Source organism: Salmo salar, chromosome 19 (genome assembly GCF_965601325.2).
Source record: "Salmo salar chromosome 19, fSalSal1, whole genome shotgun sequence".
In the NCBI taxonomy this organism is placed as follows: Eukaryota; Metazoa; Chordata; class Actinopteri; order Salmoniformes; family Salmonidae; genus Salmo; species Salmo salar.
Genome location: NC_138309.1, coordinates 17,767,704 through 17,780,608, shown reverse-complemented (window position 1 = coordinate 17,780,608; position 12,905 = coordinate 17,767,704). Strand labels below are relative to the sequence as shown.

General features: G+C 42.8%; 1 protein-coding gene across 7 annotated transcripts in view; it reads left to right on the top strand.

Annotated features, from left to right (window-relative positions):
* The window catches only part of ccny (cyclin Y), a 71,530-nt gene that overhangs the window by 54,687 nt on the left and 3,938 nt on the right, over positions 1 to 12,905 (top strand). For all 7 annotated transcript variants that reach the window (XM_014157365.3, XM_014157364.3, XM_014157363.3 and 4 more), the window contains 6 exon segments: positions 1,395 to 1,495; positions 1,658 to 1,693; positions 2,713 to 2,770; positions 2,975 to 3,094; positions 7,088 to 7,254; positions 12,065 to 12,227. In XM_014157365.3, the coding sequence (XP_014012840.1) occupies positions 1,395 to 1,495; positions 1,658 to 1,693; positions 2,713 to 2,770; positions 2,975 to 3,094; positions 7,088 to 7,254; positions 12,065 to 12,227 (645 nt within the window).

Below are 12,905 nucleotides of genomic sequence, written 5' to 3'. Positions count from 1 at the left end.
GATAGTTGTTGTTACCATCCCGTACCTGTCCAGCAGGTGTGATGTTCGGATGTACCGATCCTGTGCAGGTGTTGTTACATGTGGTCTGCCACTGCGAGGATGATCAGCTGTCCGACCTGTCTCCCTGTAGCACTGTCTTAGGCGTCTCACAGTACGGACATTGCAATTTCTTGCCCTAGCCACATCTGCAGTCCTCATGCCTCCTTGCAGCATGCCTAAGGCACGTTCACGCAGATGAGCAGGGGCCCTGGGCATCTTTCTTTTGCTGTTTTTCAGAGTCAGTAGGAAGGCCTCTTTAGTGTCCTAAGTTTTCATAACTGTGACCTTAATTGCCTACCGTCTGTAAACTGTTAGTGTCTTAACGACCGTTCCACAGGTGCATGTTCATTAATTGTTTATGGTTCATTGAACAAGCATGGGAAACAGTGTTTAAACCCTTTACAATGAAGATCTGTGAAGTTATTTGGAGTTTTACGAATGATATTTGAAAGACAGGGTCCTGAGAAACGGACGTTTCTTATTTTGAGTTTATATTCTACAGTGTCTGGAACTCTATTGAAGGGATGTGACACCATTGTTCCACGAGAAATTCCATAATTTGGTGTTTTGTTGATGGTGGTGGAAAAAACCTGTCTCAGGCGCCGCTCCAGAATCTACCATAAGTGTTCAATTGGGTTGACATCTGGTGACTGAGACCGCCTTGGCGTTTGGCTTTCATCGTTTTCATGCTCGTCAAACCATTCAGTGACCACTCGCGCCCTGTAGATGGGGGAATTGTCATCCTATGGGGGCATAGCCATGGTAGCCAAAATAATAGCCTGCCCAGCATTTTTATACAAGAATGATGGAATGTTAATTGCTTAAATAACTCAGGAACCACACCTGTGTGGAAGCACCTGCTTTGAATATATACTTTGTATCCCTCATTTACTCAAGTGTTTCCTTTACTTTGGCAGTTACCTGTATGTCTGTCTATCTGTATCACGCTGGTTGTACATGACATGCTGTACTAGGTTGATGAGATTAATAGAGTGCAAGGGTTGGTGATTGGCCGATATAAACCATCTCAATGTGCACTAGACTGATGGATTAAAATAGAAGCTAGTGTCTTTAGTGAAACCCATTCCGTCTGTATGTACAGTATGTCACTCCATATAAAACCACAAAGCAGGGGTATTAGCTGGGCTATAGCAGTTGTTTCTAGTTTCAAGGCTTTTTACAGGACCTGCTGTGAGTGTGAGCATGCCTGTATGTTTTGTGTGTAGATGCATGTGTGCATGCATTCTAGCCTGCCTGTGTGTGTGTGTGTGTGTGTGTGTGTGTGTGTGTGTGTGTGTGTGTGTGGACCGTGGACATAACAGTAACGGAGTGTGATGTGTGTGTGTGTGTTGCAGCACCATGCTGCTCCAGTCAGACGGAAGTACAGCTCCTGTTCCACCATTTTCCTAGATGACAGCACCGTCAGTCAGCCTAACCTCAAATACACCATCAAGTGGTAGGTTAATCACCAATCAGTCAATCAACCAATGAATCCATCAGAATGTACTTATGATGCTAATCTTTGTCATGTGTGTAAGAATTCTGTATGTAGTTATCATTGTGAAAGACTAAATTGCAAATTGAATTGTAACTTCATTGTAACGATTTGTCTTTACAGTGTAGCCCTGGCGATATACTACCACATAAAGAACCGGTAAGAATGACCTGTCAGGGTGGGGCTAAAAACAAACAAAAGACTATTGTAAAATATACTATGTCTGTAAAGTGTACTGGATATAGTATGTATAAGCTGGAAGTAGAAGTCGAAGAGTTATTGTCCATTAGTTTACTCCAATTAGGGAAGGGATGGTAGGGTTAGGAGTAGGGGAAAATAATAAAGAAAAATATTGTATTTTTTTATAATAATATGTACAGTGGGGAGAACAAGTATTTGATACACTGCCGATTTTGCAGGTTTTCCTACTTACAAAGCATGTAGAGGTCTGTAATTTTTATCATAGATACACTTCAACTGTGAGAGACGGAATCTAAAACAAAAATCCAGAAAATCACATTGTATGATTTTTTTTGAGCCCCCCCCAAGAAAAGTAAAAGAAAGAATGATCTGTCACATTCAGCTAATAGCATCAGCTCCTCCTAGTACTAGTGCAGAGACAGCCCATGTTATACTGTAGTCCTATGTGTTGAAAGAACATTCTATTTGGACATCCAGCATCAATAATGGGTGAGGGAGGGTCACACATAAAAGTCAGCCTTTGATAACACGAACAGACCCCCATAGCCCCCCTGGCATGGTTCCAAAATTCCAGTCTTTAGATGTCCAGCACTTTAGGTACTATGAGCGTGTGTCGGAAGTGACACCCTTTTCCCTTTGTAGCGTACTATATTTGACCAAGGCCCATAGGGCTATTGTCAAAAGTAGTGCACTACGTAGGGAATAGGGCGCCATGTGGGATGTGTTCTGTGGCAAGATGGATCAATGTGCCTTTCAAACAGAGTGGGAGAGGTCACTGAGGCTGTGTTCCCCTATTGGTCTACAGCCTGACTGACTTTGTAGAGGATCGAAACAGCGTCCCTCTCCTCTCCTCAGTCAAAACAGTCAAAGCCACAGTGTGTTTGTGAACAAGCCTTCATACTTGGGTCTCGTGACTGGTTACTGTCGTCACTTGTCATTCAGCAACTGACCTGCGTGGTCTTTTTTTGTCATTCCAGGGAGATCGATGGGAGAATGGTATTAGATATTTTTGATGAAAAGCTTCATCCACTTACGGTAAGACTCTTGTAGTTCTATATAATACATTATGGATATGCGTGTGTATTAGGCTGCATTTACACAGGCAGCCCAATTCTGATTATTTTGACACTAAATGGTCTTTAGACCAATTCAGAATTGGGTCAGAATTGGGTCAGAATTGGGCTGTTCCCATGTTTCATTAGTATATTATCCGTCTCTTTGCTCCTCTGTTGATTACAGAAATCTGAGATTCCTGCGGACTATGAAAAGCACGACCCGGAGCAGAAACAGATCTATCGCTTTGTCCGGACGCTGTTCAGTGCAGCACAGCTCACTGCAGAGTGTGCTATCGTCACACTAGTGAGTGACTTCGTCATCACACCCTGCCACACAACACTAGGAGGGAGTGTTGCTCCCATTTAATGACATCTTAACTAAATGGCACCATATTCCCTATATAGTAGACTACTTTTGACCTGGGCCCATAGGGCTATATATGGAATAGGGTGCAAATTGAGGTACATCACTGTCATTTTGGGCCTACTTGTCCTTGTTCAGGTGAAGTTAAAGTACATGGGTCTTTCAAAACACTATGGTACCAGTGAGGATTTCCTACACTGGACGACTTGTTATAACTTATTTATAATAATCTGCATAAAATGTTAATGTCAAGATACAGTATATGGCCGGGGGATCATAGCTATATTCAATACATTCACGAGTTGATTAAAAACCTATGATTAACACTTTATCATGTTTGGTGTCTTAACGGATTTGTCCAAAATCTACCAAATGGCAACCTATTTCTTATGTAGTTCACTGCTTTCAACCAGGGCCTCTCAACAGTAAACCCCCAAAAAACAGCAGGTGTTATTGGGGTGGAGGGTCGCCTAGTGGTTAGAACATTGGGCCAGTAACTGAAAGGTTGCTAGATCGAATCCCCGAGCTGACAAGGTAAAAATCTGTCGTTCTGCCCCTGAACAAGGCAGTTAACCCACTGTTCCCAGGCCGTCATTGAAAATAATAAGAATTTGTTTTAACTGACTTGCCTAGTTAAATAAAAAAAACAAAAAGTAAAAATTGAGATGGATGGAGGATGTTTCCGAGCAGAGTGGAGAGGTGTTCTGCTCTACAATGGTTTACACGAAGTACACAAAACATTAATAACGTGTCCGTGGCTACGGAAAGTATTCAGACCGCTTGACTTTTTCCACATTTTGTTAGGTTAGGTTATGCCTTATTCTAAAATTGATTAAATAGTTTGTTTTCTTCATCAATCTACACACAATGCCCCATAATGATGAATCAAAAACTGTTTTTTAGGTATTTTTGCTAGTTTCTAAAAAATATATAAAAAAATATTACATTTACATAAGTATTCAGACCCTTTACTCAGTAGTTTGTTGAAGCACCTTTGGCAGCGATTACAGCCTCGAGTCTTCTTGGGTATGACGCTACAAGCTTGGCACACTTGCATTTGGGGAGTTTCTCCCATTCTTCTCTGCAGATACTCTCAAGCTCTGTCAGGTTGGATGGGGAGTGTTACTGCACAGCTATTTACAGGTTTAAGTCCGGGCTTTGGCTGGGCCACTTAAGGACATTCAGAGACTTGTTCCGAAGCCACTCCTGCATTGTCTTGGCTGTGTGCTTAGGGTCCTGGTCCTGTTGGAATGTAAACCTTCGCCCAAGTCTGAGGTCGTGAGCACTCTGGAGCAGGTTTTCATCAAGGATCTCTCTGTACTTTCTTCCGTTCATCTTTGCCTCGATCCTGACTAGTCTCCCAGTCCCTGCCGCTGAAAAACATCCCCACAGCATGATGCTACCACCACCATGCTTCACCGTAGGGATGGTGCCAGGTTTCCTCTAGACATGACACTTCGCATTCAGGCCAAAGAGTTCAATCTTGGTTTCATAACACCAGAATCTTGTTTCTCATGGTCTGAGAGTCTTAAGGTGCCTTTTGGCAAACTCCAAGCGGACTGTCATGTGCCTTTTACTGAGGAGTGACTTCCGTCTGGTCACTCTACCATAAAGGCCTGATTTGGTGGAGTGCTGCAGAGATGGTTGTCCTTCTGGAAGGTTCTCCCATCTCTACAGCTCTGTCAGAGTGACTATCGGCTTCTTGGTCACCTTCATGACCAAGACCCTTCTCCCCTAATTGCTCAGTTTGGCTGGGCGGCCGGCACTAGGAAGAGTCTTGTTGGTTCCAAACTTCTTCCATTTAAGAATGATGGTGGCCAATGTGTTCTTGGGGACCTTCAATGCTACAGAAATCGTTTGGTACCCTTCCCCAGATCTGTGTCTCGATATGATCCTGTCTCGGAGCTCTACGGACAATTCCTTCAACCTCATGACTTGGTTTTTGCTCTGACCTTTCCAAATCATGTCCAATCAATTGAATTTACCACAGTTGTAGAAACATCTCAAGGATGATCAGTGGAAACCGGATGCACCTGAGCAAAATGTTGAGTCTCATAGCAAAGGGTCTGAACTTATGTATCTAAGGTATTTCTGTTTTTTTATATGTAACAAATTTGGAAAAAAATTATAACCTGTTTTCGCTTTGTCGTTATGGGTATTGTGTGTAGATTGCTGATGATTTTTATTTATTTAATCCATTTTATAATAAGGCTGTAACATAATAACATTTTGAAAAAGTCAAAGGGTCTGAATTCTTTCCAAAGGCTCTGTACAGTATGTCATGGAGGTGCTATTAATGTTTTGTGTACTCCCTGTAAACCATTGTAGAGCAGAACACCTCTCCACTCTGCTTGGAAACATCCTCCATCCATCTCAATAACACCTGCTGTTGTTTTAGTTTACTGCTGAGAGGCCCTTGTTGAAAGCAGTGAACTACATAAGGAGTAGGTTGCCATTTGGTATGCAGCCCGAGTCTGATGGAGCTGGGCTCTCTGGCCCTGAGATGTGTGGTCCTCCTGTGGTGTTCTGACACTCCATTGTCTGGTTATGACTTCACTGGCCTGTCATCTCTGTCACTTGGGATTACAGACTGTCCCATTGACTCTCCCATTGGCCCCACACCCTAGAGGGAAAATGGGGATGGATGCCGACAGTAATTGATTAGGGAACAGGACCAGTTTCAGCTCGAGAAAATGGGGAGGTTGTCCTGTGTTTTAGAGTCGGAGTGCTGATCTAGGATCAGGCCCAGCTTGTCTATTCATAACGGTTCAAAATGCAAAACTGATCCTAAATCAGCATTCATTCTCTGAGACACTATATGAATACGGGCACTGGAGGGGTGAGGGTGGGTGGGTGGGTGGACTGGTGTTTTACTTTACATACTGCCAGTGGTTAACAACACAATGTTTCCATGTTGGACAGTTTCCGTCTTCACTGTGTGAAGCCATGACAGTGATGCCGCTGTGCATCACAAGGCAAACGCTCCAAAAATGTGGCGTCACATACTTTACCACCTCTGCTGTATGTAATTCTACACACACATTTCCAACAAGTTGTTTTGTGTAGAAGTCTAGCTGTGTATCTAGGCTTAGGTGAATCTAGATGTACAGATAGATAGCCATGCCATCCATGGCTATGCTGAATCTGAAGCTGTAGGCGAGAAATTAATTCTGTGGACAATAGAGAAACGGAGCACAGTCCTTGGAGACTGCTGGATGGAATAATGGAAGTGTGTGTTCTATTAACAAGTCAGACACATACAGTACAGGCCTCTAGATTCACCACCCACCTACCACATAGCATGTCTTAAGACAGACCAAACACATTTCTCCAAGGAAATGATTACATTTTGATACATGGAGAGAATATAAAAGAAATTGCTGTAAATTAGACTACTCCCAATATATTGTGCCTAAAAGTTCAGTGCATTTTTTTTTTTATTCACTGACGTACTGAATAGAGACTGTGGCTGCGATAACGGGAAGGTTTTTTGATTGACATGTCTATTTTATGAGAAAGCCCAGAGAAACTGCATTACGTCAGGTTTTGACATAGTCTGTTATTTTGGCTTTGTGGAGACGGAATGCCACAGGAGTTTGGAATGGAACATTAATTCCAGAATCAATTCAGGCACACAGAGAAGAGGGTAATTATCTGGATCTGAAGTAATTATCTTAGATGAGGAAGAACTGTACTGTATATTGTTGTTCATACATCATCTGGGAAATGTCAATTTGTTATTTGAATTATTCACAATTCAACATGATTCTTGTTTTTGCTCCAATTTATGTATTGAATTGAGTCTATTGGAGTTTCTCACACACCAGACCAGAGGATAGTTGAGGAATGTCTTTGACGTCAGACATCTTTAAAAGGAGGACTGTCTTTGACATCTATTTCTTTATTTCTTCCATCTATCTTTTTCTCTCCCAGGTGTACCTGGAGCGCCTGTTAACTTATGCAGAGATAGACATCTGCCCAGTCAACTGGAAGCGTATCGTCCTGGGAGCCATCCTGCTGGCGTCCAAGGTGTGGGACGACCAAGCTGTGTGGAACGTAGACTACTGCCAGATCCTCAAAGACATCACCGTGGAGGACATGTGAGTCTGGAACAGTTTGACCCCAGTCCGTTAAGCACACTAACCCAGGTCAACCAGCAGCCAGCTTGTCCATCTAACAGTTTTCAGCAGAAGCTACAGGTTAAATCTGCACTGTGTCTCCTTTTTACAACAGACTTTCAATTGTCTTTATGCAAATAGACAGGGTATAGACCATCTATTGTAGGATACATGCATGCATAATAACACTATACATTATCTCATGTAGGGATAGGCACGAGTAATCGAGTACTCAAACGGACGTCAAAGCTCGATCTGTAACCAGAGATGGTGTAAAACTATTTGGTGGAATGCTCGTTCATTTGCCTTGACTCTAGTTTTCCATTTGTACATGTGCATTTGCAGGGCACAACTAAAAAGAAACCAAGCCAAGCATCACACTGTTCTTCTCCCTAAATTCCCTTTCCACTCCGTGTCTCATTCACTCAGTTGCGTTCCACCCTCTCCCTACACAGGTGTGCTGAGTGAGCACACAAGCTCCCGTTAGGCCTACAGAAATAAATGTGTACAACAACACATCTAACTGATGGGATACACAAGCTCCCGTTAGGTCTACAGAAATAAATGTGTACAACAACACATCTAACTGATGGGATACACAAGCTCCCGTTAGGCCTACAGAAATAAATGTGTACAACAACACATCTAACTGATGTGATACACAAGCTAAATTCCTTGCCAAAGGACGACAGTTTTATCACCAATTCAAATTGTACTGGTTGATCGAAGTATGAAAATATGTGTTCCAACAACGAGCTGCAGTTTTGGAATAATTGTGTCCGTCTATTTTCTACTTAAGCTACTTTGTGAACTGCTAGAACCATTTAGAATTGTTTAGCCTAGGCAATAACCCCCCTAAACATAGACAGGTTCTACACTGAAAATACGCCAAAACATTAGTTTGGTAAAGACAGAACGTATTTTCATCAGAATCATTAAGTATATGCCTACTCACCGGACAGATGTAGCCGTAATTCCTCACCGTACAGTGTTCAATGTGAAATTGTTAATCCATTGACAAAATTCCAAAAAGTGTTTTCTAATGATCAATTAGCCTTTTAAAATGATACACTTGGATAAGCTAACACAACGTGCCATTGGAACACAGGACTATTGTAGCCGTTTCGAGCTACAATAGTCATTTACAAAATTAACAATGTCTACACTGTATTTCTGATCAATTTGATGTTATTTTAATGGACAGAAAATGTGCTTTTCTTTAAAAAACAAGGACATTTCTAAGTGACTCCAAACTTTTGAAAGCTAGTGTTTATTTTTTCAGCATAAATCAAATGTCTGTATATCAAAAATAACACCAATGTTTTTTTTTTGGTCTTTGAACTCACCAAATGGAGCCCATCACTTCGCACTGGCAACCTTTTTCGTTTGTAAAAATATTCTGTTATATTTTATTCTGTCATATTACATATTGTTTTTTTACTATAAAATATGTGCTTTTTGACTGTGATAAAGGCTCAGGAAATAAGGGCATCTTGTCTGCTAAATTAACAAAACAAGGCTATGCCATTGCACAGCCGTAGGCTTCTACAAGCAAGCGCCACTGCTGATGTTCCTGCCTTTTTGAAGATTGTGTTCCACGATATAATATAACCAGTTGATATTACAGTTTCAATAAATTCATCTTAAATGGCACTTGCTTTTTTATTGACTTATATATATACAGTTGAAGTCAGAAGTTTACATACACTTTAGCCAAGTACATTTAAACTCAGTTTTTCACAATTCCTGACATTTAATCCTAGTAAAAATTCCCTAACTTAGGTCAGTTAGGATCGCCACTTTATTTTAAGAATGTGAAATGTCAGAATAATAGCAAAGAGAATGATTTAGTTCAGCTTTTATTTCTTTCATCACATTCCCAGTGGGTCAGAAGTTTACATACAGTCAGTTAGTATTTGGTAGCATTGCCTTTAAATTGTTTAACTTGGGTCAAACGTTTTGGGTAGCCTTCCACAAGCTTCCCACAATAAGTTGGGTGAATTTTGGCCCATTCCTCCTGACAGAGCTGGTGTAACGGAGTCAGGTTTGTAGGCCTCCTTGCTCACACACGCTTTTTCAGTTCTGCCCACAAATTTTCTATGGGATTGAGGTCAGGGCTTTGTGATGGCCACTCCAATACCTTGACTTTGTTGTCCTTAAGCCATTTTGCCACAACTTTGGAAGTATGTTTGGGGTCATTGTCCATTTGGAAGACCCATTTGCGACCAAGATTTAATTTCCTGACTGATGCCTTGAGATGTTGCTTCAATATATCCACACAATTTTCCTCACTCATGATGCCATCTATTTTGTGAAGTGCACCAGTCCCTCCTGCAACAAAGCACCCCCACAACATGATGCTGCCACCCCCGTGCTTCACGGTTGGGATGGTGTTCTTCGCCTCGCAAGCTTCCCCCTTTTTCCTCCAAACATAATGATGGTCATTATGACCAAACACTTCTATTTATGTTTCATCAGACCAGAGGACATTTCTCCAAAAATTACAATCTTTGTCCCCATGTGCAGTTGCAAACCGTAGTCTGGCTTTTCTATGGCGGTTTTGGAGCAGTGGCTTCTTCCTTGCTGAGCGGCCTTGCAGGTTATGTCGATATAGGACTCATTTTACTGTGGATATAGATACTTTTGTACCTGTTTTCTCCCTCTTCACAAGGTCCTTTGCTGTTGTTCTGGGATTGATTTGCACTTTTCGCACCAAAGTACGTTCATCTCTAGGAGACAGAACGCGTCTCCTTCCTGAGCGGTATGCTGGCTGCGTGGTCCCATGGTGTTTATATTTGCATGCTATTGTTTGTACAGATGAACGTGGTACCTTCAGGCGTTTTGGAAATTGCTCCCAAGAATGAACCAGACTTGAGGTCTATAATTTTTTTTCTGAGGTCTTTTTCTGAGGGCTGATTTCTTTTGATTTTCCCATGATGTCAAGCAAAGAGGCACTGAGTTTGAAGGTAGGCCATGAAATTAATCCACAGGTACACCACCAATTGACTCAAAGTTTGTCAATTAGCCTATCAGAAGCTTCTAAAGCCATGACATAATTTTCTGGAATTTTCCAAGCTGTTTAAAGGCACAGTCAACTTAGTGTATGTAAACTTCAGTACTACTGGAATTGTGATACAGTGAATTATAAGTGAAATAATCTGTCTGTAAACAATGGTTGGAAAAATTACTTGTGTCATGCACAAAGTAGATGTCCTAACCAACTTGCCAAAACTATAGTTTGTTAACAAGAAATGTGTGGAGTGGTTGGAAAATTAGTTTTGATGACTTCAACCTAAGTGTATGTAAACTTCCGACTTCAACTGTGTGTGTATATATCTACACTCACACACACACACACACACACACACACACACACACACACACACACACACACACACACACACACACACGTGGAGTAAGTCAAGGGGTATGAATACTTTCAGATGTATTTTATAATCATGCGAAATAATCATGCGAACAGTTAAAATGATGTCAAATACACATCCCTAATCTCATGCTCTACTGCCAACCACTCAGTGCTGGGAACAGTCGGGGACATTTTGCGTCTGAACTCAGAATAACCTTGATATGGGGTCAGTGGTGGTTTAGTCAGTGTTGGGACAGTCCGGTGTTTTGGAATCATGTCTGCTTCCCCCAGTCTGGTGCCCAGGGCTGGGGCTTGGGTATAGGGCTGCGACAGGGGCTGGACCTGAGACTGGGGCTAGGGCAGGGGCTGGAGCTGAGGCTGGGGTTAGGGTAGAGGCTAGAGCTTGAGCTGGGTCTTGAGCTGAGGTTAGGGCTGGGGCAGAGTCTGGGGCTGGGCCTGGGACTGGGGTCTTGAGCTATGGTTGGGGCTGGGGTGTTTTCAGACAGGCGGTATCTGCGGCATGGGTACAGTCTGAAGTCTCATAGCCTGTTAGACAATAGTTAACTAAGGCCACAGGCCACTGGGGCTTCGACCTCCTTACCCAAAATGAATCACAAAGAGACAAGGAGAATTGATGTGGATTATTTAGAGACGTTATCTGACACCTTGAATGTGTAGCCACCAGTAAACCTCCTGACCCATCCTGAGCACACTTAGTTTTAAGACTGCTTGTTGTCATGACCCCCTCTCAGTGGGCTCATAGAACATAGCCCTGAACCAAAAACCAATGCATGAAATTCTTTCTCTTTTGTCTCTCTCTCTCTCTCTGAGGAGGAGGAGAGGAGTTTTATTAGGCAGAGCTTCCACCGCTCCACGGCTGGCTAAATTTAGCTCGTCTGTTGCTGCATGAATTAGAATATCTATGTAGGTGGTGAGAAAAGTCTGATGCTTGGTGTAGCAGACGTCTTTAACCTTGTGAATCAAAGACCGGGGCTTTGCTACAGAGACACAGACCGACCAATTAGGCTGTCTAAAGAATGTCAGAGAAACCGTCGGTCAGGGGAAACAGTCAACTGAAACGAATCAAAGCTAAGCTGCAACCACAGTTAATGACTGGATACCATAGAGTCTATGTCATTTTGTATAATTCTAAAAGCTTAGCACATAAGATAGTTGGTGACGTCTCTTTTTCAGTTGTTTAGTTCTTCTTAAAGATCAGCTCAAGACACTGACTGGTGATCATTTTTCTTTCTCTTTCGTTCTGTCTCTCTCTGTCTCTCTCTGTCCCTCTCTGTCCCTCTCTGTCTCTCTCTGTCTCTCTCTGTCTCTCTCTGTCCCTCTCTGTCCCTCTCTGTCCCTTTCTGTCCCTCTCTGTCCCTCTCTGTCCCTTTCTGTCTCTCTCTGTCCCTCTCTGTCCCTATGAAGGAATGAGCTGGAGCGTCAGTTTCTGGAGCTGCTGCAGTTCAACATCAACGTTCCGTCGAGTGTTTACGCTAAGTACTACTTTGACCTGCGCTCCATGGCCGAGGCCAACAACCTCAGCTTCCCGCTGGAGCCACTGAGCAGGGACAAGGCTCAGAAACTAGAGGTGAGTAGCAGTGACGCCTACAGTCGCTGCTTCTCCACAATCCCATCAGCTGCGAGGATGGTGATCTTATTTTCGTTGACATCCAGCATTCAAAGGACCTACACATTGCTACTTGTTTATAGACACTACTACCACTGCTACTACTGTCATCACCAACTAATTGTAGCCTCTTTGAAAACAGCATGCACAATTTCTTTCTTATCATTCAGAGGGAGCTTTTCTCCTTCCCCTTTCATCAAGATATTAACTCTGTAAAACATGGCTGGAGGATGCACAAACACAATGGCTAGATATAGCCTGCTAATTAGTGGGCAGTGAGCACAGTGTGCATTTGACAGAGGTGGTGGTGTGTTCTCTGCGTTCGTTTTGTGTCTGTGACGGAGGACGTGAGGCGGCATTCGTTGCCATGTAATTATCTCCCCAGCAGCACCAGCGACCCCTTCTCTCCCATCCGCTCTTCCTCCTCATACCTCCTTCCTCCCCGTCCCCTCTTCCCCTCGTCCCCCTGCCTCTCCGCTGGGCAATTAAGGTCTGAAATGAGCCCTTGTGGTATTGATGCTGGTTGAGGCGTCGTGTCGTTCTCTGTTCTCTTGTCAGTGGAGCTGTAATAGTACTGCTTGTCTGCTGGTACACTGATCACTAGACAGGGAAACAGGCAGAGTTTCGGATAGTATTCAC